Source organism: Galeopterus variegatus, unplaced genomic scaffold (assembly GCF_000696425.1).
Source record: "Galeopterus variegatus unplaced genomic scaffold, G_variegatus-3.0.2 Scaffold466, whole genome shotgun sequence".
Lineage (NCBI taxonomy): Eukaryota > Metazoa > Chordata > Mammalia > Dermoptera > Cynocephalidae > Galeopterus > Galeopterus variegatus.
Window position 1 is genome coordinate 468240 of NW_007726577.1, and position 23099 is coordinate 491338.

At 46.7% G+C, this 23099-nt stretch overlaps 1 protein-coding gene across 1 annotated transcript in view; it reads left to right on the plus strand.

The window, feature by feature from the left end:
- SEC14L5 (SEC14-like 5 (S. cerevisiae)) overlaps nt 1–23099 on the plus strand; it is a 41630-nt gene that overhangs the window by 6599 nt on the left and 11932 nt on the right. The window contains exons 2-7 of the mRNA XM_008569131.1: nt 13086–13212; nt 13260–13417; nt 15430–15558; nt 16154–16346; nt 19799–19911; nt 21017–21206. Coding sequence (XP_008567353.1) covers nt 13086–13212; nt 13260–13417; nt 15430–15558; nt 16154–16346; nt 19799–19911; nt 21017–21206 — 910 coding nt within the window. The remainder of the gene's footprint in view (nt 1–13085; nt 13213–13259; nt 13418–15429; nt 15559–16153; nt 16347–19798; nt 19912–21016; nt 21207–23099) is intronic.

Below are 23099 nucleotides of genomic sequence, written 5' to 3' on the forward strand. Positions count from 1 at the left end.
CCATTTTTTTTTTTTAAGATGACCAATTGGCCTTTTTCATTAAAGTAAGCTCCAGGAGGCGGGGCTGTGTTCATCTCATCCTTTCGACATGATTCCTGCCATTGTGCAGCTCCCAGTGTAGTGTGTGTGCATGGGGGCTGGGGCTCAGTGGGTGGGGGCATATGCCATGTAGTAGAATGATTTGCAATGGGGAAAGGACAGGGCATTGTAGGAACACAGAGAAGGGACCATCGGTGGCTGTCCGAGGCGGATCACTTAAGTCAGCCAGGCTGAAAGTTGTCGAGGGAGGGAGGGCACAGCATACGCAGAGACCATGGGGCAGAACTCAACGCTCTGAAGAAATGAACTTGGCTCAGTTGGGCCCCAGTGCGAGGTAGAAAGTGGCTGGCGGGGTCAGCAGGAGCCAGCCAGGAAGGACTTTATCCATCTCCTCAAGGACTTCGGGAGCTTTGGAAGGTTTTAAGCAGGAGAGTGACTTTACCGGATTGGGGGTTTAGGAGGACCCCCAGCTGCCATGTGGAAAGTGGATTAAAGGGGTTTCCATCCAGGAGGTGGGGAGAGCACTCGGGAAGCAGAGATGCTGGCGGTCCGGAAGCATTCCAGAGACACTTGGAAAATCTGAAATAGCATTTCTGCTCTGATCTGGACATACCATGTAAGTGTCAAGCTGCTCTGGGCTGGCCTCGCCAACTTATTGTCCCTTCCCGAACCATCAGGGGCTCCAGCTAATCTTGGAAGTTCCTGGGTCCCGCTCCCGATGCATGGGTGAGACTCCACAGCAGGCTTCTGTGCAGACGCCAGGAATGGGTGGCGTGGGCTGACACAGCCTCCCAGTGCCTGGGAGGCCAGGCGTTCTGATGGCACATCCTCTTGTGAAGGAGACATGGCGTCCCGGGGCAAAGGGACAACCAACTGTGCAGAAGCAGCACAGAAGCAGGCTGGCTTTGCTCTCTGCTGCAGCCACAGAACCGGGAACCTGTTAAAACCAGGAAAAATGATCCCTCTGCACCGTGTCCAAACCTGATTCATTGGCCAACAGCTTCAGTGTACCCTATTATAACAACAGAGGGGGAGGAAATCAGGTGCTTATTCACCTGCCGTATAAGTACCTCTCAGGACTCAGGTCTCTGAAGGTGGAGTGTGAACAGCGATAGACAGGCACAGGTACCCATGAGCTCTGTACCTGTTGATGTCCCCTACGGGTGTAGACATAGGCCCACTCACAAGGAGACTGGAGAGACCTGTACTGACTTGACCTACTCTCCCAGGTATATATATGAAGATGCTCCATTTTCCTGTTTTCTTTCCCAAGCACTTGCCCATTCACTCATCCCTTCTTCCCGTCCTTCATTCAACAAATATTGGCTGAGTGTCTATAATGTCCCTGGTGTGTACTGGGCACTAGGGAACGCCATGATGAACACAGCATACCTAGAGACAGTGGCATTGACACTATTCACAAACACAGATGTAATATCCTATTCCACATCGTGAAAAATGCTTCTGATAGGGCTATAAACCACCTAGGAGATGGTTTACTATAACGTTTTTATTGTGATAAAATACACATAACATACAATTTACGATATTAACCATTTTTTTTTTTTAAGATGACCAGTAAGGGGATCTTAACCGTTGACTTGGTGTTATCAGCACCACACTCTCCCAAGTGAGCCATGGGCCGGCCCTCATATTAACCATTTTAAGTATACAGTTCAGTGGTATTTAGTACATTCACATTGTTGTGCAAACATCACCAATGTTCACCTCCAGAGCTTTTCCATCGCCCCAAGCTGAAACTCGGTCCGCATGAAACTCCCATCCCCCCTCTCCCGGAAACCTCTGTTTTACCTTCTGTCTCTAAGAATTTGATCATTCTGGGTAGCTCATATAAGAGGAATCAAATAATATTTGTCTTTTTGTGTCTAACTTATTTCACTGGGCATAATGTCACCAAGGTTCACAGTTATAGTGTGTGTCAGTACCTTATTTTTTTTAATTGATGAATAATATTCCATTGTATGGATAGACCACGTTTTGTTTATCCATTTATCTGTTGATGAACATTTGGGTTGTTTCCACCTTTTGGCTATAGTGAATAATCTTACTATGAACATTCATGCACAAATGTGTGTTCAAGTCCCCTTGGGTTTACTCTTGTCCATTAAAAACACATTTAGTCTGTGGTATTTGGCACCGTGCTAATGCCTTACGCATGATCTCCCTTTAATCTTTACAGCAACCCCTATGAAGTAGGTGTCATTATCCTCATCTTCATCCTCTTTTTTCTGAGAAAACTGAGCCCCAGAGAGATTGAGTTGCGGTCACCCAGCTGACAAGTGGCAGAGATGGGGTCTGTGCTCTGTCCCTGCTCTCCATCACACCTGGCCTTGCCCTCTCTCTGCATTTGGATGCTTGGCTGCTGAGGGTGTTCTGACCCTGTGTCTCCATCTCTTTTGTCTCCCAGGCTGGCTTTGGCTAGAAGAGGGGGCTTTTCAGCTATGGGGCTGTCTGGGTATTGCTGAGTTTATAGTAATCTCCAAGGGCTTCCAGAAAGAAGCCACCTGGTTCTGCCATGCCTATTCCCCTCCAGCTGGGATGACACTGCAGCCTTTGGGGCATCTGAGGACTCATTCAGCAAGCTCTGGTTGAGCACTTCTACCAGGAGTTGGGGGATCTACCCAATGGAATAGTATTCAGTGTAAAAAGGAATGAAGCATTGACCCATGCTGCAACATGAATGAACCTCGAAAACATGCTTAGTGAGAGAAGCTAGACACGAAAGGCCATATCTTGTATGATTCCACTCTTATGAAACAACCGGAAAAGATGATCTCTAAAAAACATCTACAGAAAGTAAATGAGTCTAGGGCTGGGGTGGGGGGAGGGGAGGAGATGTGGGTGACTTCTAAAGGGTACAGGGTTTCTTTTGGAGGTGATGAAAATGTTCTGAAACTAGATAGAAGTGATGTTTGTAACTTTGTGGATGTACTAAATAAAGCACACTAAACTAACTGTGTACTTTAAAAGGATAAATTACATGTTATGAGAACTGTATTTCAATTAAAAAGATTTGGGAGAGGTAAGAGGATTGACACCTTATCTGCCCTGTGGTGTACCAGGCTTGCAGGGGGAAGGTGGGGAGTTGACAGGAAGGGCTTCTGAGGACTGTGGTGGGGGAAGGGGTGCACCTTGTGTGGTGGCTGCTCAGTGGTCAGTGCCCAGGATCCAGCCTGCAGAATAGAAAAGGGAAGATGGAGTATTGGGCTAGAATACATTGGTGCAGTTTGCATATTCTTTCTGCACTCTTGGTGGAAGTTTTGGGGTAAGCAATGTTCCAGCTTCCTTTAAATTTGGATGAGGAAGAGCAGGAAGGAAGGAGGGAGGTGAAGAGGAATCAGCTGTCAAGTGATTAGCAGAAATAGCTTTTCTGTACTTTATAGAATCTCATTCTTTTTTAAAATGTAAATTTATTTAACAAATGCTTATGCAGAACAAACCATGTGTCAGGCACTGTTCTAAGCACTTTACAAAAACAGACTCCTTTATTCCTCTGACAACTCAGTAAGGTAGCTAATATTCTTATTCCCCGTTTTACAAATGAGTGAATTAAGGAACTGAAAGCTTGATGACTTGTTCATGGACACACAGCTTGTGAGAGGCAGAGCAGAGATTTGAACCCGGGCCCCAGAGTCCACTCTCTTAATGGCTGTGCCATGCTGTCATTCATTTGCTCATTCTGCAAATGTCTATTGAGTGTCGACTGTGTGCTGGGCACTGTGGAAAGCACTGGGAATTCGGGAGTGTCAGGGGGCTGATGACATCCTACTTCAGCAGTCGTGATGCATGAGGGAAGGAAACAGGCACAACTGAGAGCCAGCTGAGAGGTTCTACAGGGACTCCTCTTTACAGATGAGGGGGAAGTGCTGTGCCCAAGGTCACCTAGCCTGGCAGTGGGCACGTCTGGGTAGCAGTCCACGGCTATCCAACTCCAACCTTCCATCTCCATGTGCTAAGTGTGTCAGTACGGGTTTTGCAGGATGGGGGCCCCAAGGGAGGCAGCCAGTTGGTCCCTGCCCCCCCCGTCCCCCAGCCTTGCAGTTCTGGGCTTTGGACCAGCTCATTCTGAGCAGGCAGGCTTGGGTGTCCCCTCCATCCACCTGGCAGAAGGACTGTAATTGAATCCTTCTGCTGCCTTGTGTCCCTGAAAGGGCCAGACGGCATGTTTGCTCATCAAGGAGAGACTCTGGTCTCATTTGTGGGTTGTCAGGACGACTGTGGGGACCAGAGCCGGCAGCTGAGGCTTGTAGGCAGGGACAAAACTAGGTGTGTGAACTACTTCCCAACATGGGGAGAGTCCTGTGAGCTGTCTGATCCTGTAAGACTCTGTGATGTATCAAAGGTGAAGGGACAGAGTTTGTTTGGTGTCAGAACCTCTATCCAGGCCTCTCCCAGGGCCAGGTATCTGGGGCCCCCAGCTTTTCAAGGGTCACATCAATGTCTGATGGGGAAGGAAAATTAATATAATTATTCCAGAATATGGAAATAAGCCTGCAGAATTAAAACGAATGAATTTTCAGTTAAATGTCTACCAAATGCGATCTTGTGTCAGGCTATCATCTGGACCCCAGCTCTGATTAGCTCATGTATATGTAGATCACGGGGGGTGCAGACACTTTAATATGTTTGATACAGTTGTTGTGGGTGGGGCCCAGGACCCAGAAGTCCTTACTTACATCGGCCCTGCCATGTGGGAAGTGCTCAACAACCTTCTGGGGATCCCTATTCCCTTCCAGGTCAGGTCCCTATCTACATGGCAGGCATTTGAATTTTATCCAGCCAGCATTTACTAAATGCCTTCTCTGAGCCGGACACAGAAAAGGGACGAACAAGCCGGACCCTCAGAGGTGCTCATGGTCGAGGTGGAGAAACAGATATGTTCTGGGAACGTGAACCAGGCTTGCCACCTGTGTGTGCAGGGCCATCCTTCAGATGTGAGGGGTACTGTTTAGTTTGAGAGACAGCACAGTGCATGGATCCCATGGTCTGACCGTGGTTTGACTCTGAGCTTTGGTTTCTCCATCTGTCAAATGGGCAGGATGAATACAACCTACTCCCTTGGGTTGTTGGAGGATGTAATATAAAGAGCTTGGAACAGTGCACGGTCCACAGGGAGCCCCACATAAATGTTAACTATTCCTATTATTACAGCAAAAACTGTCCAAATGCCTCCTCTTAGTACTTGTCTGGCACCTTTGGCTCACATGAAATTAAAGTTTCCTTCCTGAACGACCACCCGCTATAAACACTCGCTCCAGGAGAAGAAAAGGAGGTCATTCTGGGGTCTGGAGGTGAGGCATTGTCCCTGGAGAGCCCTGGGGTTGGAAGGGGCCTCTTTTCTTGCTCCTGTGGCCATTTTTCCTGCAGCAGGGTGAGATTTGGGGGCAGCAGATGGAATGTGGTGGGGGAAGGGGCAGGGTTCTGCCAGACTCCCTCCCTCCCCTCCCCCACTTACAGGGAGGTGGGAGCGTGAACCTCATTCTCACGTCCCCTGACCCCACCCTCACCCCACCCCATCCTCGCTTCTCCACATCCCTGGCTCATGGGTTTTAGGGGACTTGGCATTTCCAAACCACCAACGCTTCTGATGTGGCCAAAGTCCTCCAAGGCAGGACAGGGTGGTTTGCATTTGGGGTCTGGGCCAGATGGGCTCCATCCAGTCCCACAATTTACTGCCTTCCCGATCCTCAACTTGCTCATCTGTAAAATGGGGAAATACTAGTTCCCATCTCATCAGGGCCCCGTGAGGAGGAAACCATGCAGTTAGTGCTTCATAAACATAAGTGACAACAATGTCCAGCAATGTTCTGGGCTGACAGTCCTCTGCCATTGGACAACTGGCTCTGGGGTGGATGCCTTCCAGATGGAGCCTGAGCTCTGGGGTTCCCTCAGTATGTGTCAGAGCAGCCACTTGCTAATGGGAACATGGCACCTTCCTTTCATGATCAAGGAAAGTTGTGCCCAAGTGTCCGTCCGCTGCCAACCAGCCACCCTCCCCTGTGTCTGTTATCTGGGGGCTCCAGACGGGCTATTCCAATGACAGGGTTGTCACCACAGGAAGTGAGTCAGGAAAGTGCTTGCCCTTGCTCAGCTGTGTGTGCAAGACCAGGGCCTGTTATTCCCTTCCTGGACACCTTTCTTGGGCTGTTTGGGCCACCGGCAAGTTTATATTATTTCCTTCTTTGTTGGTTGGCATTTCTTTGTTAGCCCCTAGGGTGTGCCAAGGGCTGAGCCGGGCACAGGTGTGGGGTCATGCTGCAGAAAAGCAGGCTGTCATCCTTCATAGCCTAGGTCTTCCACACGCCACATACAAGCAAGTCTGTCATTACAGGGGGCAATAAATGCTATCAAAGTAATAGATGGAGAATAGAGGAGGAGGCAGTGTGCAGCAGGGAGGGGTGTCCCAGGAGGAAGGACCAGCATGAGTGAGGCCCTGAAACCGGAGTGTCTCCTCGGCCCCCAATCCAGGTCTCCTACCCCTCCAGGAAGCCCCATTGACTCGTGCCACCCTTCACTGTTGAATGAATTGATAGGCATTCCAGCCATCAGAAACAGCAAGTGCAAAGGCCCCGTGGCAGGGACAAACTTGATGTGTTCTAGAAATAGCAAGGCTGATGTGGCTGGAGCAGGGTGAGGGGGACTGGGGGGTGCAGATTGCCAGGGTCTGGGGACCATGCTAAGGAGTGTGGAGTTTGTTCTGGGCATCAAGGCCTGTACTGAGTGTGTCCCTCCCTCAAATCATTTTATCCAGAGAGCAGGAGAGAGACTGATGAACAGTCAGGAGGAAGTGGAGATGCTCAGGGTTAGTGTGGCTGCTGCCTGACAGGAGTTGAAGGACTGAGGGTGGAGAAAGAAGATATGATTTCATGGCACTGGGGACAATGCCTGGCTCTGTTTCTGAACCACCCACAAGAATAAGCCCAGCTGCTGAGTAAGGGGTTCCTGGAAGGAGTGGGGGCTGGGCTGAAATGTGATTCAAATTCAGGTTCACCATTTCATGCTGTGTGACCTTGGGTAAGTTACTGAACCTCTCTGGGCTCTGATTGCCTCAGTTGTCAAATGAGGACACCATTCCAAGAATCAAGTGAAGAAGCACAGTCAAAACTTGATGTGTGAACTGCTTCTGATCGTCACCACCACCCTGCGGGGCAGGAGTGACCCTACCCCATTTCATAGATGAACAAATGGAGGCTCAGGGAGGGCAAGTGAGTGTCACCCAATTAGAAAGTAGCAGAGACTCAGACTGAGCTTGACTAATTCTGAAGCATGCACCCCTTTCCCTCCAAGTATTTACCCAACACATCAGCATCCCTCACCCCGTCCCGGAGGTGGAGCCCATGCCCTGCTCCTGTGCTCTCTCTTGCATTTCATGAGCTTAGAAAGAGTCAGGAGTGAGCTGCTTTCGGTTCCTGCAAACCAGTTGAGTCCTGTTGCCTGAAGAAAAGAAATTCTGGGCTCTCACTATGCACCAGGCTCTGCATGAAATGCTCAACCTGGCTTCATCCTTTGAGAGACAAGTATATGAAAGACATAGACCCATTTTCCAGATACTGAGACAGGCTTAAAGAAATGCAGGCACCTGCCTCTGCTGGGGGGAGGTGGAGCTGTGCTTCCAGACAGGCGTGACCCACCCCAGGCTCTCTGCTCAGTGGGGAGGTGCCTTCCTTTGTGATGGTCCAGGGCAGCCTGAGATGCAGGGGACGGACACAGTTCTCAGGCGCTCCCTTGCCAGCCCTCCTAGCCCAGACTCTGGGAGCCCCATGGTGCATACTCTTAGGGCGACAGGCCCTCTATTCTAAGGGCGTTTGTCAAAGCAACAAGCTTCGAAGTATGGCAGAAGGCAACTCTGTCCTCCTGGACCTGGCGGAGGACAGGCTGGCTGGCCTTGCAGGGCCTGGGGTGACACCAAGGGAATCTGGGCACGTGTCCCTTTCTTTCTTGGTCCACCTCCTCTGCCACCTCCTCTCCCAGTCTGAGCCACGTGGTGATGCCTCTCTTCCCAGGAGCTGGGAGGGGAGGGGAGGAGGTGTGTCTCCTCAGATGCTGGCACTATTTTAGGAGCTTGCGTTGATCCCATTTTTGGGGCACGTGGGCTGTGACAAGCTCTAGGACGGACCCCGCTTGAGTAATGTCAGCCACAGATGCCGGGACACTACTTCCCGTCCCCCCCGCCCCCCCGCAGCTTAGAGCCTTGCATTTCTAGACATGGGCACAGACTCTTGTCCTCCCTGAGGGCTGGTTCATGGGCTTGGGGGGTCCGCTCCAGCTGCCTTCACCCAGCTCTGCACCCCACCTTGGATGACACTCTGCCCCCACCCGCAGAAGTAAGAAGTAAGTGGCTCCCAGAGCAGGAGGCTGACCTGAAATAGCTCTGAGGACTGCAAGGCTTAGGGAGCCATCCTTTCCTGGGGACTCTGGCACCAGGCACTGGGGTCTCCCCTCTGAGGGCGCAGTGTCATGAAACCCAATTTAACTGCCTGTGCTCATTACGGACCCTGAGACACAAGGAGAAGCCATGGAAGATATAATCCCAGCCATCCCTTCATCAATACCCATGTCAGTTTGCTCAGTTGTACAGTAGGGCACAGAGAGGTTAAGTAACCTGCCCAAGGTCACACAGCCCATAAGGGGAGGAGCTGGAACTTGTACCCAGGCAGGACTCGAGTCTATGATGTTAATTGGTGTGAGACTTGCTATAGCTCACGGAGAGCACACTGCTGAATATTTATGTGCACGTGTACATTTAAAATATAAATATGAGGGCCGGCCCATGGCTCACTTGGGAGAGTGTGGTGCTGATAACACCAAGGCCACGGGTTCAGATCCCTATATAGGGATGGCTGGTTAGCTCATTTGGGAGAGCGTGGTGTTGACAACACCAAGTCAAGGGTTAAGATCCCTTTATCAGTCATCTTAAAAAAAAAAAAAAAAATATATATATATATAAAATAAGCTCCTTATTCAAACTACTCACATATTTGTATTATATAAAAATTAATAGATTTATATATGTACATTTGTATAACAGTATGTATTTATACATATGATACATATTTATGTACATGCTATCTATATTTATGAAATTATAGTATGCTATATATAAACATAATGTATTTACATTTAGTACAAGGGTACTTCAAAAAGTTCATGGATAGGGGCCGGCCCGGTGGCGCACTGGATAGTGCGCCGTTTGGGAAGCGCAGTGGCGCTCCCGTCCGAGGGTTTGGATCCCACATACAGACCGGTTCCTGCTCACTGGCTGAGCGAGGCGCGGGAGCAACGCTAAGGGTTGCGATCCCGTTGCCGGTCACGGAAAAAGACAAAAGACAAAAAAAAAAAAAAAAAAAGTTCATGGATATAACACCAAAGTCAAGGGTTCTGATCACCATACCAGCCAAATGCCAAAAACAAAAACAAAATCAAAAGTTCATGGAATGATTCGTATCATCTCTCAATTCTATTTTTCCACAAACTTTTTGAACTACACTTTTATATAAAGATGTATACACACTCTATATAAAATGCATATATTTATATAATCATATATTTACATATTTATATACATAGTATAATTAAATATTAAGTATACTATATGTATAAATGCAGGAATATGTGTATGTGTGTATATATACTTAACACACATGCATATACATATTTGTATATGTATTAACACACATGCATATACATATTTGTATATGTATGTGTGTATGTGTAAATACATATATGTGTGCATATATATAAAAACATAAATATGTAGAGAGAGAAAGGCACTTTTTAAAAAAAACAGCTTTATTGAGATATAATTCATGTAGGATATAGTTCATTCATTTGAAGTGTACAATTCATAGACTGAGTTCTACAAAGGGGTAAGAACAATACAGTGTACAATTCAGTGGCTTTCAGTATATTTATGGCATTATGCAACCATCACCACAGTTAGTTTTAGAACATTCTCATTATCCCCCAAAGAAGCTCCACACCCTTAGCCCTCATCCCTCAATTCCCCACATCTCCACCCCTCGAACCCCAGCAACCACTAGTCTACTTTCTGTCTCTCTATATTTATCTGTTCTGGACATTTCATATAAACGGAATCATACAATATGTGACCTTTGTCACTGGCTTCTTTCACTGAGTGTAATGTTTCCAAGGCTCATTCAGGTTGTAGTGTGTATCGGTACTTCATTCCTTTTTATTACAGAGTAATATCCCATTGTATGGATAGAACACTATTTATCCAGTCATCAGTCAATGGACATTTGGGTAGTTTCCACTTTTTGGCTATATGAATAATAATAATAATAATGATATATGAATAGTTGTGTACAAGTTTCTGTGTGGACGTACGTTTTCATTTCTCTTGGGTATTTACCCAGAAGAGGAATTGCTGGGTCATATGGTAGTTCTATGTTTAACCATTTGAGGAACTGCCAGTCTGTTTTCCAAAGCAGCAGCACCATTATATATTCTTATGGCAAGGTACAGGAGTTCTAGTTTCTCCATATGTTCTCCAGCACTTGCTATCACCTGTCTTTTTCATTATAGCCGTACTAGTGAGTGTGAAGTGGCATTTCATTGTGGTTTTGATTTTCGTTTCCCTAATGACTAATGATGTAGTCATGTGCTTGTTGGCCATTGGTGGGGAGTTTATCTTCTTTGGAGAAATGTTTATTCAGATCCTCTGCCCACTTAAAAACTGGATTATGTATCTCCTTACTACTGAATTCTAATAATTTCTTATATATTCTAGATAAAAGTCCCCTATTATATACATAGTTTGCAAAAGTTTTCTCCCATTTTCTGGGTTACCTTTTCACTTTCTTGATAGTGTCCTTTGAAGCACAAAATTTGAAATTCTGATGATGTCCACTTTATTATTTTTTTTCGTTGATTGTACTTTTGGTGTCATACCTAAGAAACCATTGCCTAATCCAAAGTCATAAAGTTTACTCCTTTGTTTTCTTCCAAGAGTTTTATAGTTTTACCTCTTATATCCAGATCTTTGTTTCATTTTGAGTTAATTTTTGTATATAGTGTGAGGTTGAAGTTCAATTTCATTCTTCTGCATTTTGGTTATCCAGCACCATTTGTGAAAAGACTGTTTTCCCCACTGAATTTTCTTGATACCCTTGTCAAAAATCAATTGACTCTACTTCTTCATTTCAATCCTGTAAAAACAAACAAACAAACAAACAAAAACAACAACAACAAAAAACACCCATTGACTGTAAATGTGAGGGTTTATTTTTGGACTCTCAATTCAATCCCACTGAGCTACAAGTCTGTCCTACGCCAGTACCAGGCTGTTTTGATTACCTTGGCCTCGTAGTAGGTTTTGAAATCAGGAAGTATGAATCTTCCAATTTTGTTCTTTTTCAAGATTGTTAAATGAAAAACTTTTAGACAAATTAAATTTAACAGAGTTTAATTTAAGCAAAGAACAATTCCGGAATAGGGCAGCTTCCAGAATCAGAACAGATTCAGAACAACTCCGCCACTGCCACGTGGTTGGTTAAGATTTACCGACAGAAAATGGAAGGGATGTACAGAACACAGCAGCAAGGTACAGGACAGCCGGATGCTTGTAACTGGCTGAGATTCAGCTACTTGTTACAAGAGTAGGTTACCATCTGTTTGCACATCAAGTTAGATTACAGTTCCCTATGTCTAAAGAAACCTTTAGGCCAGACCTAATTTAAGAATTGTTTTGGCTATCCTTGGTCCCTTGCATTTCAATACAAGTTTTAGGATCAGTTTGTCAACTTCTGTAAACAAGTTAGCTAGGACTTGAATACATTTCATTGAATCTGTACATCAATTTGGGGAATACTGCATCTTAATGTTAAGTCTTCTGATCCACGAACATGGAATGTCTGGGATGTCTTTCCATTTACTTAGGTCTTCTTTAATTAAATGTTTAATTTAATTTTAATCTTTCAGTGATGTTTCGTGGTTTTCAGAATATGTTTTGCATTTTTTTTCCCCCCTTTTTTCGTGTCCGGCAACGGATCGCAACCCTCAGTGTCGCGCCCGTACCGGACCGGGACCGGCAACGGGATCGCAACCCTCGGTGTTGCACCCGCACCTCGCTCAGCCAGTGAGCGGGACCCGGTCTGTACGTGGGATCCGAACCCTCGGCGGGAGCGCCACCGCACTTCCAAGTGGTGCACTGTAGCAGTGCGCCACCAGGCCGGCCCAAGTTTTACATTTTTTTGTTACATGTCTTGCTAACTATTTCATTCTTTTTGATGCTATTGTAAATAGATTAAAAGATTTTTTTCATTTTTGGTTTGCTCATTGCTAATACACAGAAATACAAGTGATTTTTGTATACTGATCCTGCAGCCTCGCTGAACTAAATTACTAGCCTTACTCTGTGTGTGTGCGTATTCTTTAGGATTTCCTCTATATAAGATAATGTTGTCTGCAAGCAGAAATAGTTTTACTTCTTCCTTTCCAACCTGGATGCCTTTCGTTTCTTTTACTTGCCTAACCGCCCTGGCTAGAACTTCCAGTACAGGTTGAGTGGACTGGGGAGAGGGGACACCCTCGTCTCATTTCTGTTCCTGGCAGAAAGCAGGCAGTCTTCCACCGCAGATGTTAGCTGGGGGGTTTGGTAGCTGCTCTTCATCAGGTGAACGAAGTGTCTTCTATTCCTAGTTTGTGGAGTGTTTTATCATGAAGAAGTCGGTCAGATGCTTTTTCTGATAAATGCTTTCTTTTAAAATGTCCCAGGAGACTCCATTCTTCCTTCTGAGGGTGAAAACTCATAGGTGGAGGCAAACCTTTACTTGCTAAATCATTGCTCAGGCATTTCTGTATCACTGTTTGGAAAAGGTGCTAAAAAAGATGGTATTGTCTGCAGTCGTCACTGCTCCTAACGTGGCCGGGGGCGCTGTTCTCTGCTCTCGGCACCGTCTCAAAACGGAGACAACAGCCCTGCAAGGGCGGGAGGAGGTGGGGCCGGGGGGCGGGCCCCTCCTGCCAGCCCCACGCCTGGGCGCTCACTGTCGCCGTGCCCTCAGGCCTACGAGAAGCGCTTCCCCACCTGCCCGCAGATCCCGGTCTTCCTGGGCAGCGAGGTCCTGCGCGAGTCCCGGAGCCCCGACGGGGCGCTGCACGTGGTGGAGCGCAGCTGCCGGCTGCGGGTTGACGGGGTGATCGGACGGCTCTCCGGACACCCCCGCCCTGTGTCCTTCACGCCCCGGCTGTCCTCCCCTCGCAGATCGCGGGCGTGGAGCACGTGGTCTTCGTGCAGAGAAACGTTCTGAACTGGAAGGAGAGGACGCTCCTCATCGAAGCGCACAACGAGACCTTCGCCAGCCGCGTGGCGGTCAAGGAGACCTGCAGCTACACCGTGAGCGCGACCGCCCCGGCGAACCCCCGGTTCCCGCCCCTCCCTGCGCCCCTCCAGTGCCTGGGCGGATAAGATGCAGGATGCCTGGCTGCATTTGCAGTTAGACAGACAACCGAGGAATTTCTTTTCTAGTATATCTCAAATAATTGCCTGGGATATACTTATACTTGAAGGTTATTCGTTGTTTATCTGAAATTCAAATGTGTATGGGCAACCTGTATTTTATAGTCTAAATCTGGAAGCCCTATCCCCTATCCCTCCCTCCCTCCTTCCTTCCCTCTCTCCCTCCTTTCCTCCCTCCTGTCTCCCCTTCCTTTCCTTCTTTCATGAAACTGTGCCTCAGTTTCCTCATCTGTAAAATGGGGTTCATAATCGTGCCTACCACATAGGTTGTGGTGAGGATTAAATGAAGGAAAATATACTATTCAAACCCCTTAGATCAGTGCCCTGCACATACTAAGTTCTCTATAAGGGTTACTTTTTAGTATGATTGATAATGATTATTATTCTCTAGTACATACTGATGAACCCCCTACTATGAGTCAGGCACCCTGCCAAGTGCTGGGCACCCAGCAGGGGACCAATCTACCTGACCACTGCCCTCCTGGAGTTTCCGTTCGAGGTGGAGTCACAGACGAGAAAAACACAAATCAATGTACATTTATTTGTCACCGTGCTAGGGTGGGATCCAGCAGATAGGATTACAGGAGCAAGAGGAGGGGTACTTTCCTGGGTCACGGTGTCCCTCAGGCCTCTCAGGAGGGGCTGCTGATGCTGAGAGCTGAAGGATGAGAGGAGCTGGAACAGAGTTCTGGGGGTGGGAACAGCATAAGCGAAGACCCCAAAGGGATGAGCGAGGTCTGATGGGGGAGGCCTCGGGGGCTGGAGTGCAGGGGCTGGAGTGCAGGGGCTGGAGGGCCCCCTGGATGGAGCCCAGCTCTGCCACTTTCTCACTGAGTGATGCTAGACTAGTGGCTTCCCCTCTCTGGGCCACACCGTCCATTTCTACGCAATGGGATGTTAGCAGATCCTACTGTGTTGGGTAGTTTCTCTGACATTAACTCCAGCGTGGCAATTACAGACCACTGGGAGTGTTTTTGAGGTGTTTTTGCCCAGTCTCCCCCATTAAGGGACTTTGTCTCGTTCATCTTTCAGGCCCAGGCACTTAGCATGATGCCTTGTATACAGCAGACATCAAGTAAATGCCCATTGCTTTTTCCTTACATGCCTCCAGCTCCTCTTGAGGCCTCCTGCAAACTGGGCCCAGGATATTCAGATCCTCTGGGGAGGTGTGAGCAGTGGTTGTTTTTAAATCTCTTGGGACATGGTGTTTCTCAGGGCAAGTTCTGCCAACAGCAGAATTGGCAGCACCAAGGCTGCCTGTAGAATGCAGATTCCTCGGCCTCACCCTGGACCTGCCCAGCCAGAAGTGTCTAGGGGCAGGCCCGGGAATCTGCATATGTAACAGACTCCCTGGTTACGACTCTGCCCACAGATGTCTGAGGAGCACTAAGTCTGGATATGCACAGTAGCTCTGCCAACAAAAGAGATTTTTTGCTGACATACATATAAATATTTATTGATTTATGAGGATGTGTAATATATCTTTTTATGAAATATATAACATTTGGTACATAGCTATTTTAAAAATATATAAAGTTTATTTGTAATATTGACATATAATTTATATATTATGTAATGATATACTGCACATGTTATGTATATATAATTTTCCATGTGTGCATATCATTTTCAAGGGGCAGGGGTGTAGAATCAGACCCACATTCTCCCGGCCCCTCAAGATAAAGCTCTTTGTTCCCCAACAGCATAGACTTTACATTGTTCCCTGAGTTGGGGGGCCCCCTCGGTCCTGCTGCCCCCTCTGGTGTCACCAGGCTATGACATGCTGACCACTGCATGCTCTACCTGGGTCCAGGTCCCTAGGAGAGCCGCCGGGAGGGCACAGCATACCCTACAGTGAGACCCTGGTGTCACCCCTGCCTGGCTTTCAGGTCCACCCTGAGAACGAAGACTGGACATGCTTTGAGCAGTCCGCCTCGCTGGACATCCGGTCTTTCTTTGGCTTTGAAAATACCTTGGAGAAGATTGCCATGAAGCAGTACACCGCCAGTGTCAAGCGGGTAGGAGGCGGGCTGCTCAGCCATGGGGAGGAAGGCACACAGACACGCGCTGCCACCTGAAAACCCGTGTGACGTTGCACAAGCTCCTTAACCCTCTGGGCCGTGGTCTTCTTGTCTGTGAAATGGGTATTCTAGTAACAATTATATCACATGAGATAATGGATGGAAAGTACCTGCCCTGTAATGGGGGCACCCCGATCATTGTCCTGGCACCCCGAGATGTTGGGGGCTTGCATAGTGAATTCTCTGGACAGAGGAAGGACATTCTGTGGTGCTTTTTCCTGATACAAATGATCACGGCTTGGACTAAAAACCTCAGACCCGTCATTGAGTCGAGGCTTGTTTGTGGAATGAAACAGACAAATTGATTTTTATAACATATTTTATGCAATGTGTTATCAGTATAAAACTTTTATTTACTGAGCCATTTTAGATTCTTTGTTTTGTACTAAGTCTTGGAAGTCCAATGCAGATTTGACGCTCACAGCCACCTCTATTTGGACTGGAGGCTGGCAGGGGCAACTCCCCAGCTGGTGCAATGACCTCCACCACCCTGTGCCTGTGCTGAAGTGTCTTGGGTCTCTCTGGTTTCCAGGGGAAAGAGGTGATCGAACATTACCTGAACGAGCTCATCTCCCAGGGCACCTCTCACATTCCCCGCTGGACACCTGCCCCGGTCTGCGAGGATGACGTCAGCAGCCAGGGTGGGCTGCGGGACCCTGGCTCCCTGGAGGCCGACAGGCCCAGCAGCATCCAAAGCCCTGCTCTGGAGACGATCACTACAGACGGTAGGTCACTGCAGCCTAGGTCAGACAGCAAGTCTGCACCCTCGGGGCCCCCATAGTCCTAGGAAACCTGTTGCAGGTTTGCTTGTCCCCTTTGGGTCTTGGAATGGCTCAGTCTGGGTCTTGGAATGGCTCAGTCTCCTCCCTCTGCTGGCTGCTCCAACCTCTCTCCATTCTGGCCCAAGAGCCAGAAGTGGTTTATTTCTAGAGCAGTATTGATTTCTGGTGCCACAGGACTGCCTTTTTCTCTGGTTTTGTTAGTATTTTAAATTAGATGAGTAATGCATGATCTTGGCAGAAAAAAATTCAGACTACTTGGAAGATAAAAAGTAAGAAATAAGATTTCTTTCCTCTCCCTAGAGACTGTAGTAGTTTTGTGTTTATATTTCCTGGAGCTATCTAGGCTTATGTGTATACATAAATAATATGTTTATATACACATGCATGTGCATATGTGCATACATACATGTGTGACATGTTGAACAAATGGGAGCATATTATACATTCTTTTTTTTTTTTTTCCTTTTTGTCTTTTTTACTGACCGGTAACGGGATCGCAACCCTCGGTGTCGCGCCCATACCGGGGACCGGCAACGGGATTGCAACCCTCGGTGTTGCGCCCGCACCATGCTCAGCCAGTGAGTGGGAACCGGTCTCCACATGGGATCCGAACCCTCGGCGGGAGCGACGCCGCACTCCCAAGCGGCGCACTATCCAGTGCGCCACCGGGCCGGCCCTATACATTCTATTTAATACTTTGCTTTTTTCCCACTTACCAATGTTGTTTGAACAATTTTTTTCAATACTTCATGGTATGGCATGGTTGTACTATAACTTATTTATTAATAAACATTTATTTATTATTTATTGATTATTTTTAGTGTAGCTAGTCACATATTGATGGATATTTAGGTTTCAGGTTTTTTTAATACAAATAATGTGGTACATTTTTGTATTTAAGGATTTATGAAGAAATTTGTGTGAGTATATACACAGCATAAATTATTTTTTTAGATTACACATTTTATTTATTTATTTAATATTATTGTTTTACATTCTTTGATGTTGTTGCAGAGCAGTTGGGAGGGAAGGGAAGAGGAGAAAGGGGAAGGAAATGGGATGGAAGAAGGAGGAAGGAGGAGGAGCAGGATTGAGGCCTGTGACATCCCCTTCCTTGCCACAGGGGAGACCAGGGGGCTTCCAGTGTTGGCTTGGTCATTGCCAAGCTGGGTGCAGATGTCAGAAGGGTGTGGCAAAAGCCCTCACTTCCCACCACCCCAGTCAGGAACCTGGGGCACTTCCTGCGGCAGTTCAGTGGTCCTCACTGGGCTAGTTTTACGTGTCGAGGGGCATGTCCGAGGCCCGAGGCCCCCCACCACCCTGGCTTGGGAGAGCTCAGGGTGCTTCCTACGGTGGCTCACATCATAAAATTTTAAAAGTGAAATTGTTGGGCTGAAGTTTATGTGCAACTCAAATTTCAGTACATTTATGAATCAGGCCTCTGAAGAGGCTGTACCAATCAATGTTCCCACTGAAAGTGTGTAACTGTGTCTATTTCTGACTTCACCCTGGCTTCACACAAGACTCGTGTTAAACATTTCAAACTTCTGAAAGGCAGTAAGGGTGATCACTGGTACATCAGTGATCAATTTTTTCATTGAGTGAGGTCAAGCACTACATTATTTTTTTCATGTTTAGTTACTGTTTGTGTTCTTTTTTTGGTGAATCCCTGTTCTTCATTCATTTTCCTATTTGCCCATCAATTTCTTCTTGGCTTTTAGGAACTCTTTGTATATTAAGGCGATTTGCCATTTGTCTCAGCTTAGACTTCTGTTGACATGGAAAATGTTTACAATATGATGTAAAAGGAGAAAAAAACCTAGGATACAAAACTGTATATACACCATGAATCCAGTTTTAACCATGTGCACGGCATGGGCTCATATTGATTCTGAGTTTCTTTAGGGCCGTTGAAGTGTAGGGGCTTGCCTGACTCTGAGATACTTGGGTGACAGAGCCATGGGACTAATAGTACATCTGGGGCTGTAGGGAGGATGAAATTCATTCATGCAACAAGTATTTATTCTGCACCAGCTGTGTGCACTGTCTGGCTGTCATTGAACGTGCATTTTTTTTTTTCCCTCTCTTGCTCCTTCCCATGTATGCTCTCTGGGGTGTCATCCCCTGGGCCCTCCCCATTTTGTACAGGTCTTTCCTCCCTTTTCAGTCTGTGTTGTCCACCAGCAATGCTGACATTTAGGGTGGCCGGCAGGAGGCGTACTCATGCCGCTTCCACCCTGTTCTGAATCACTGAGCCTTTGTGTTTAGAAGTAGAAAAGAGCCTTCACATCTGCCTGGAAGCCAGAAGGATGCCAGGAGCTCCTGCCTCCCTCGTGTTTTCTCCCCTGTCCGGTCCCCGCCACCTTCCCATCTCCAGTGTCTCTCTGTCTCTGACCTCATGAGGTGTTGCATGGTCTGGACGGTCCCTCCCAAGCATCCCTCCTGCCTCTGTTTACTTAGATGCCTCCTTGCACAGTCGGCATGCCCCCCAGCCCCAGCTTTTCTGTTTTTGGGGGTGGACCTGTTAGTGCTGCTGCTGGACGTGCAGGTATCCAGTCTGTTTTCTTATGGAGCCATGTGTCCACAAGAATCGGCTGTGGCCCTGGGGGCTGCTGCTTTGTGTAACATCTCCACTGCTGCTGAGATGCCAAGAGGCTGCGGCATGCCAGCATCTGCCACACCAATGGTTAAGAGTTGGGTGACAGGACTCAAGTTGGGGCCTGGCCTCTACATACTAGCAACGTGCTGACCCCAGAATGCCCAATTGTGTGGGACAAGGTTGCACAGTGAGAATGATCGTGTGGCTCCCAGGCCCTTGAACAGATGGCATGGCTCTGTTTCAGGGTTCAGGCTTTGTCTACCAAAAGCCTCACACCTTGCAAAGTGGCTTGGGGAGGTGGGAAAGTGAAGGGAACTGGAATTTATCAACCAACTAATTTATGTTGTGCACGCTACCTGCATTTACTCACTTGAGTTACTCACCCTGTGTTGGCCTCAGTTTTATCTTCTATAGTGGGGATAATAGTGATGCCCATCTCACAGGGGTGTTGGGAGAACTCGCTGAGACCAGGCATGTCCTGAGCATGCAGAATGTGAGCACATATTGTCAGTCATCTTCAGAACAGCTCCAGAGGGTGGGAATTCTTTGCATTTCTGAGGTTCAAAGAGGAGAAACCACATCCATCCCCCAGTGAGATCCAGGTTTGAATTTTCAGAACCACCTTGGAAATGGGTTGGAAAATGAATGAATTTGGGGACTGTTGTCTGGGGAGGGGGCTGCAGCCTGGCTGGGAATCATGTTTCAGGCAGCTGGTAAGAAAGGCAAGGGCTACAGAAAGGGCAGACCACATGGTCGGCCCCTCTCTCTTGTCCTAACACCTGCTTTCTTCTCCAAGGAGACAAGCTGGATGTGGACTACATTGAGAGGTGCCTGGGCCATCTCACACCCATGCAGGAGAGCTGCCTCATCCAGCTTCGGCACTGGTTACTGGAGAACCACAGAGGCAAGGTGGGTACTGGGTGGGCCCCCTGGAGTAGCAGATGCACCTCCAAGGACAGATACTCAGCCTTACGCACAGGAGGAAGAAAGGCAAGATAAACAAGTTTATGTAATTAGCAATATTGAAAAGTTCTATTTTGCTTTTTTTTTTATTATATATTGTCTCCTGTATCCATGATGTGTGCTGTGCACACCACTGAGAGCAGGGTTTCTCCTCTTTGGCATTATTGTCATTTGGGACTGGACAGTTCTTTATGGTGGGGACCGTCCTGTGCATTGTAGGGTGTTTAATAGCATCCCTGACCTCCACCACTAGATGCCAGTAGCCCTCCCCCTTCCCCCAGTTGTGACAAATAAAAATATTTCTGGCATTGCCAAATGTCCACTGTGGGGCACAATTGAGAATACCTGCTGTATAGTAGCATGTTCATGAAACCATGTATACTGTTCTTTTCTAAGAGATCTAATGACTTTGTGAGGGCAGGTTTTGACTGCACGTGATTGTGCATTTAGACACTAACTCCTGTAACATGGTTGTATATACCATGCATGTAGGTCCTGAGTGTGGACTTTATCTTTAGCTCTGATGAGTCAGAACTTCTTGCTTAGTCATGCATTGCTTGCCCTTCCTTCCCCCCACACCTAGGGGCAGATGAGGGAGTTACTTTAGTGTTGGGCTGTGCTTTAACCTGCCTGCTCCTATTTCTTCATCTGTAAAATGGGGATAATGTTAGTATACACCTACCTCCCAGAGTGAATTACAGTGGGTAATACATTTCAGGTGTTTAGAATGGTTTCTGGCTTGAAGTGAGCACTCAAGGAAGGGCAGCTCTTATTGGGGCTTGTTTTGCATGATTGGTGCATTGGGGAGTAGTTCCCCAAAAGAAAGACGCTATTACCAGCACAAGGAAGGAGGAATGGTAGACAGCCAAGATGCATAGATATTCGCTACAGTCCACCCCTTGGCTGTCTCTCTGCTTTATGGTTGATGGAGAATATGGTCCTTTTCCCAGCTAAATGTTTTGCAGATGAGATAGGAAGCTCATTTTCTAGAATTTTATTAGCTGGGTTAGAGAATAGCATTCTATGGGCTTTTTCTTTCTTTGTCTCTCAGATTCCCAAAGATGAGCACATCCTTCGGTTCCTGCGGGCTTGTGACTTCCACCTGGACAAGGCCCGGGAAATGCTGTGCCAGTCCTTGAGCTGGCGGAAGCAGTACCAGGTGGATCTCCTCCTTCAGACCTGGCAACCCCCTGCCGTCTTGGAGGAGTTCTATGCAGGGGGCTGGCATTACCAGGACATAGGTGTGTGCCTGTACCTACATATAGTATGGAGCATAATTTGGTCACTGCCAAATGCACTATATTATTTAATTAAGTAATTAATTAATTTTTGGTGGCTGGCCAGTATAGGGATCAAACCCTGGACCTTGGTGTTAGCACCATCCTCTAACCAACTGAGCTAACCTGCCAGTCCCAAAGTCACTTTAAATGACACACTTTGTGCTAACATATTATTTTTCCTTCGACTATTTCGAGCATCTGGAGATGCCTTTGAAGTGACAACCTAGCTATGAAGAAGGTAGAGCTGGATAGACTTCTGGGCTTGAAGAGAGAAAGTTCTTTTCTGAGCTGGGTCAGCCCACCATTACTTTGGGTCATTGTAATTGTATACATAATGACCCCATAAATAATGTATACATTCCCTATGGCAACCATAACAAATGACTACAAACTTGGTGGCTTAAAACAACAGAGTTATTTTTTCACAGTGTCTGCAGGGCCATGCTCCTACCGAAGTCTCCAGGGGAAAGCCTTGCCTTTTCCAGCTCCTGGGGGCCCCAGGTGTTCCTTGTTGTGGCAAGGAAATTGCTCCAGTCTCTACCTCCAGCTCCACATGGCCTTCTTCTCTGTGTAGCTCTGTGTCCTCTCCTCTTCTTATAAGGACCTCAGGTTATTGCATTTGGGCCCACCCTAAATCTAGCATGATTTTGTTTTGAGATTTTTAACTACTTACATCTACAAAGACTGTATTTCCAAGTAAGGTCACATTTTGAAGATACAGTGGAAATGAATTTTGGGAGGACACTATTCCACCCACTACAGATATCTTTTCTGGATTTTTTAATTAAACTGCTATTGAAGCCAATGCCTATTGTGCTTTTCAATGTGCTTTATATAAAAATTCACATATGTTGGTTGGGGTAAATGTTTGACTCTCCTGAAGTTGGCACGGTTTCTTTTAAGACATATCCGATCCTCAGTATTTATGGATTCCATATTTGTGAATTTGCCTACTTGCTAAAATTTATTTGTAAACCCCAAATCAACACTCAGTGGCACTTCCAAGGTTATTCTTGGATGTGTGCAGAATGGGGAATAATTTGAGTGGTTCAACATACATGTTCCCTGCTGAGGTTGAACGAGGGGACTCTCTGATGTCTTGTTTCAGCTCCTGAGCTATAAACAGGTATCCTTTCTGTGGCCTAGTTAGTGCCGCATTTTGCATTTTTGTGCTTTTTGTTGGTGATTTTGCTATTTAAAATGGCCCCCAGGCATAGTACTGAAGTGCTGTTTAATATTCCTAAGCGCAAGAAAGCTGTGATGCACTTTACAGAGAAAATACTTGTGCTCCATGAGCTTTGTTTGGGCATGAGCTCAATGTTGCGAAATCAACAATATATATTAAATAAAGTGTCCTTAAATAGAAACACACAAAACAAGGTCATGTATGGATCACTTGATGAAAATGTATGACTAGAGGCTCCCAGGAACCTAATACCATATTTCCTAGAAGCAGTGATTCAGTATGTGCTAATTCAGTGTTCGCGGAGACTTTATAGGACATAATTATCGTGGATAACGAGAACTGACTATTAGTAAATAACTCTTCATGTTTCCTTTTTGCTTCGGCTGACAGAAAGCTAAGAGCTAAATTCTGTCTGCTTTGTCTTTCTTACATGGCTCATATCCTCTTAAAAATCTTTTAAAAATAAAAGGCCAGTTAGCTCAGTTGGTTAGAGCGTGATGTTATAACATCAAGGTTAAGGGTTTGGATCCCTGTACCTGCCAGCTGCCTGCACCAAAAAATATAATTTTTTAAGATAAATGATTTATTCTAGAACAGTTTTATTTATTTATTTAAAAAGATGACCGGTAAGGGGATCTTAACCCTTGACTTGGTGTTGTCAGCACCAC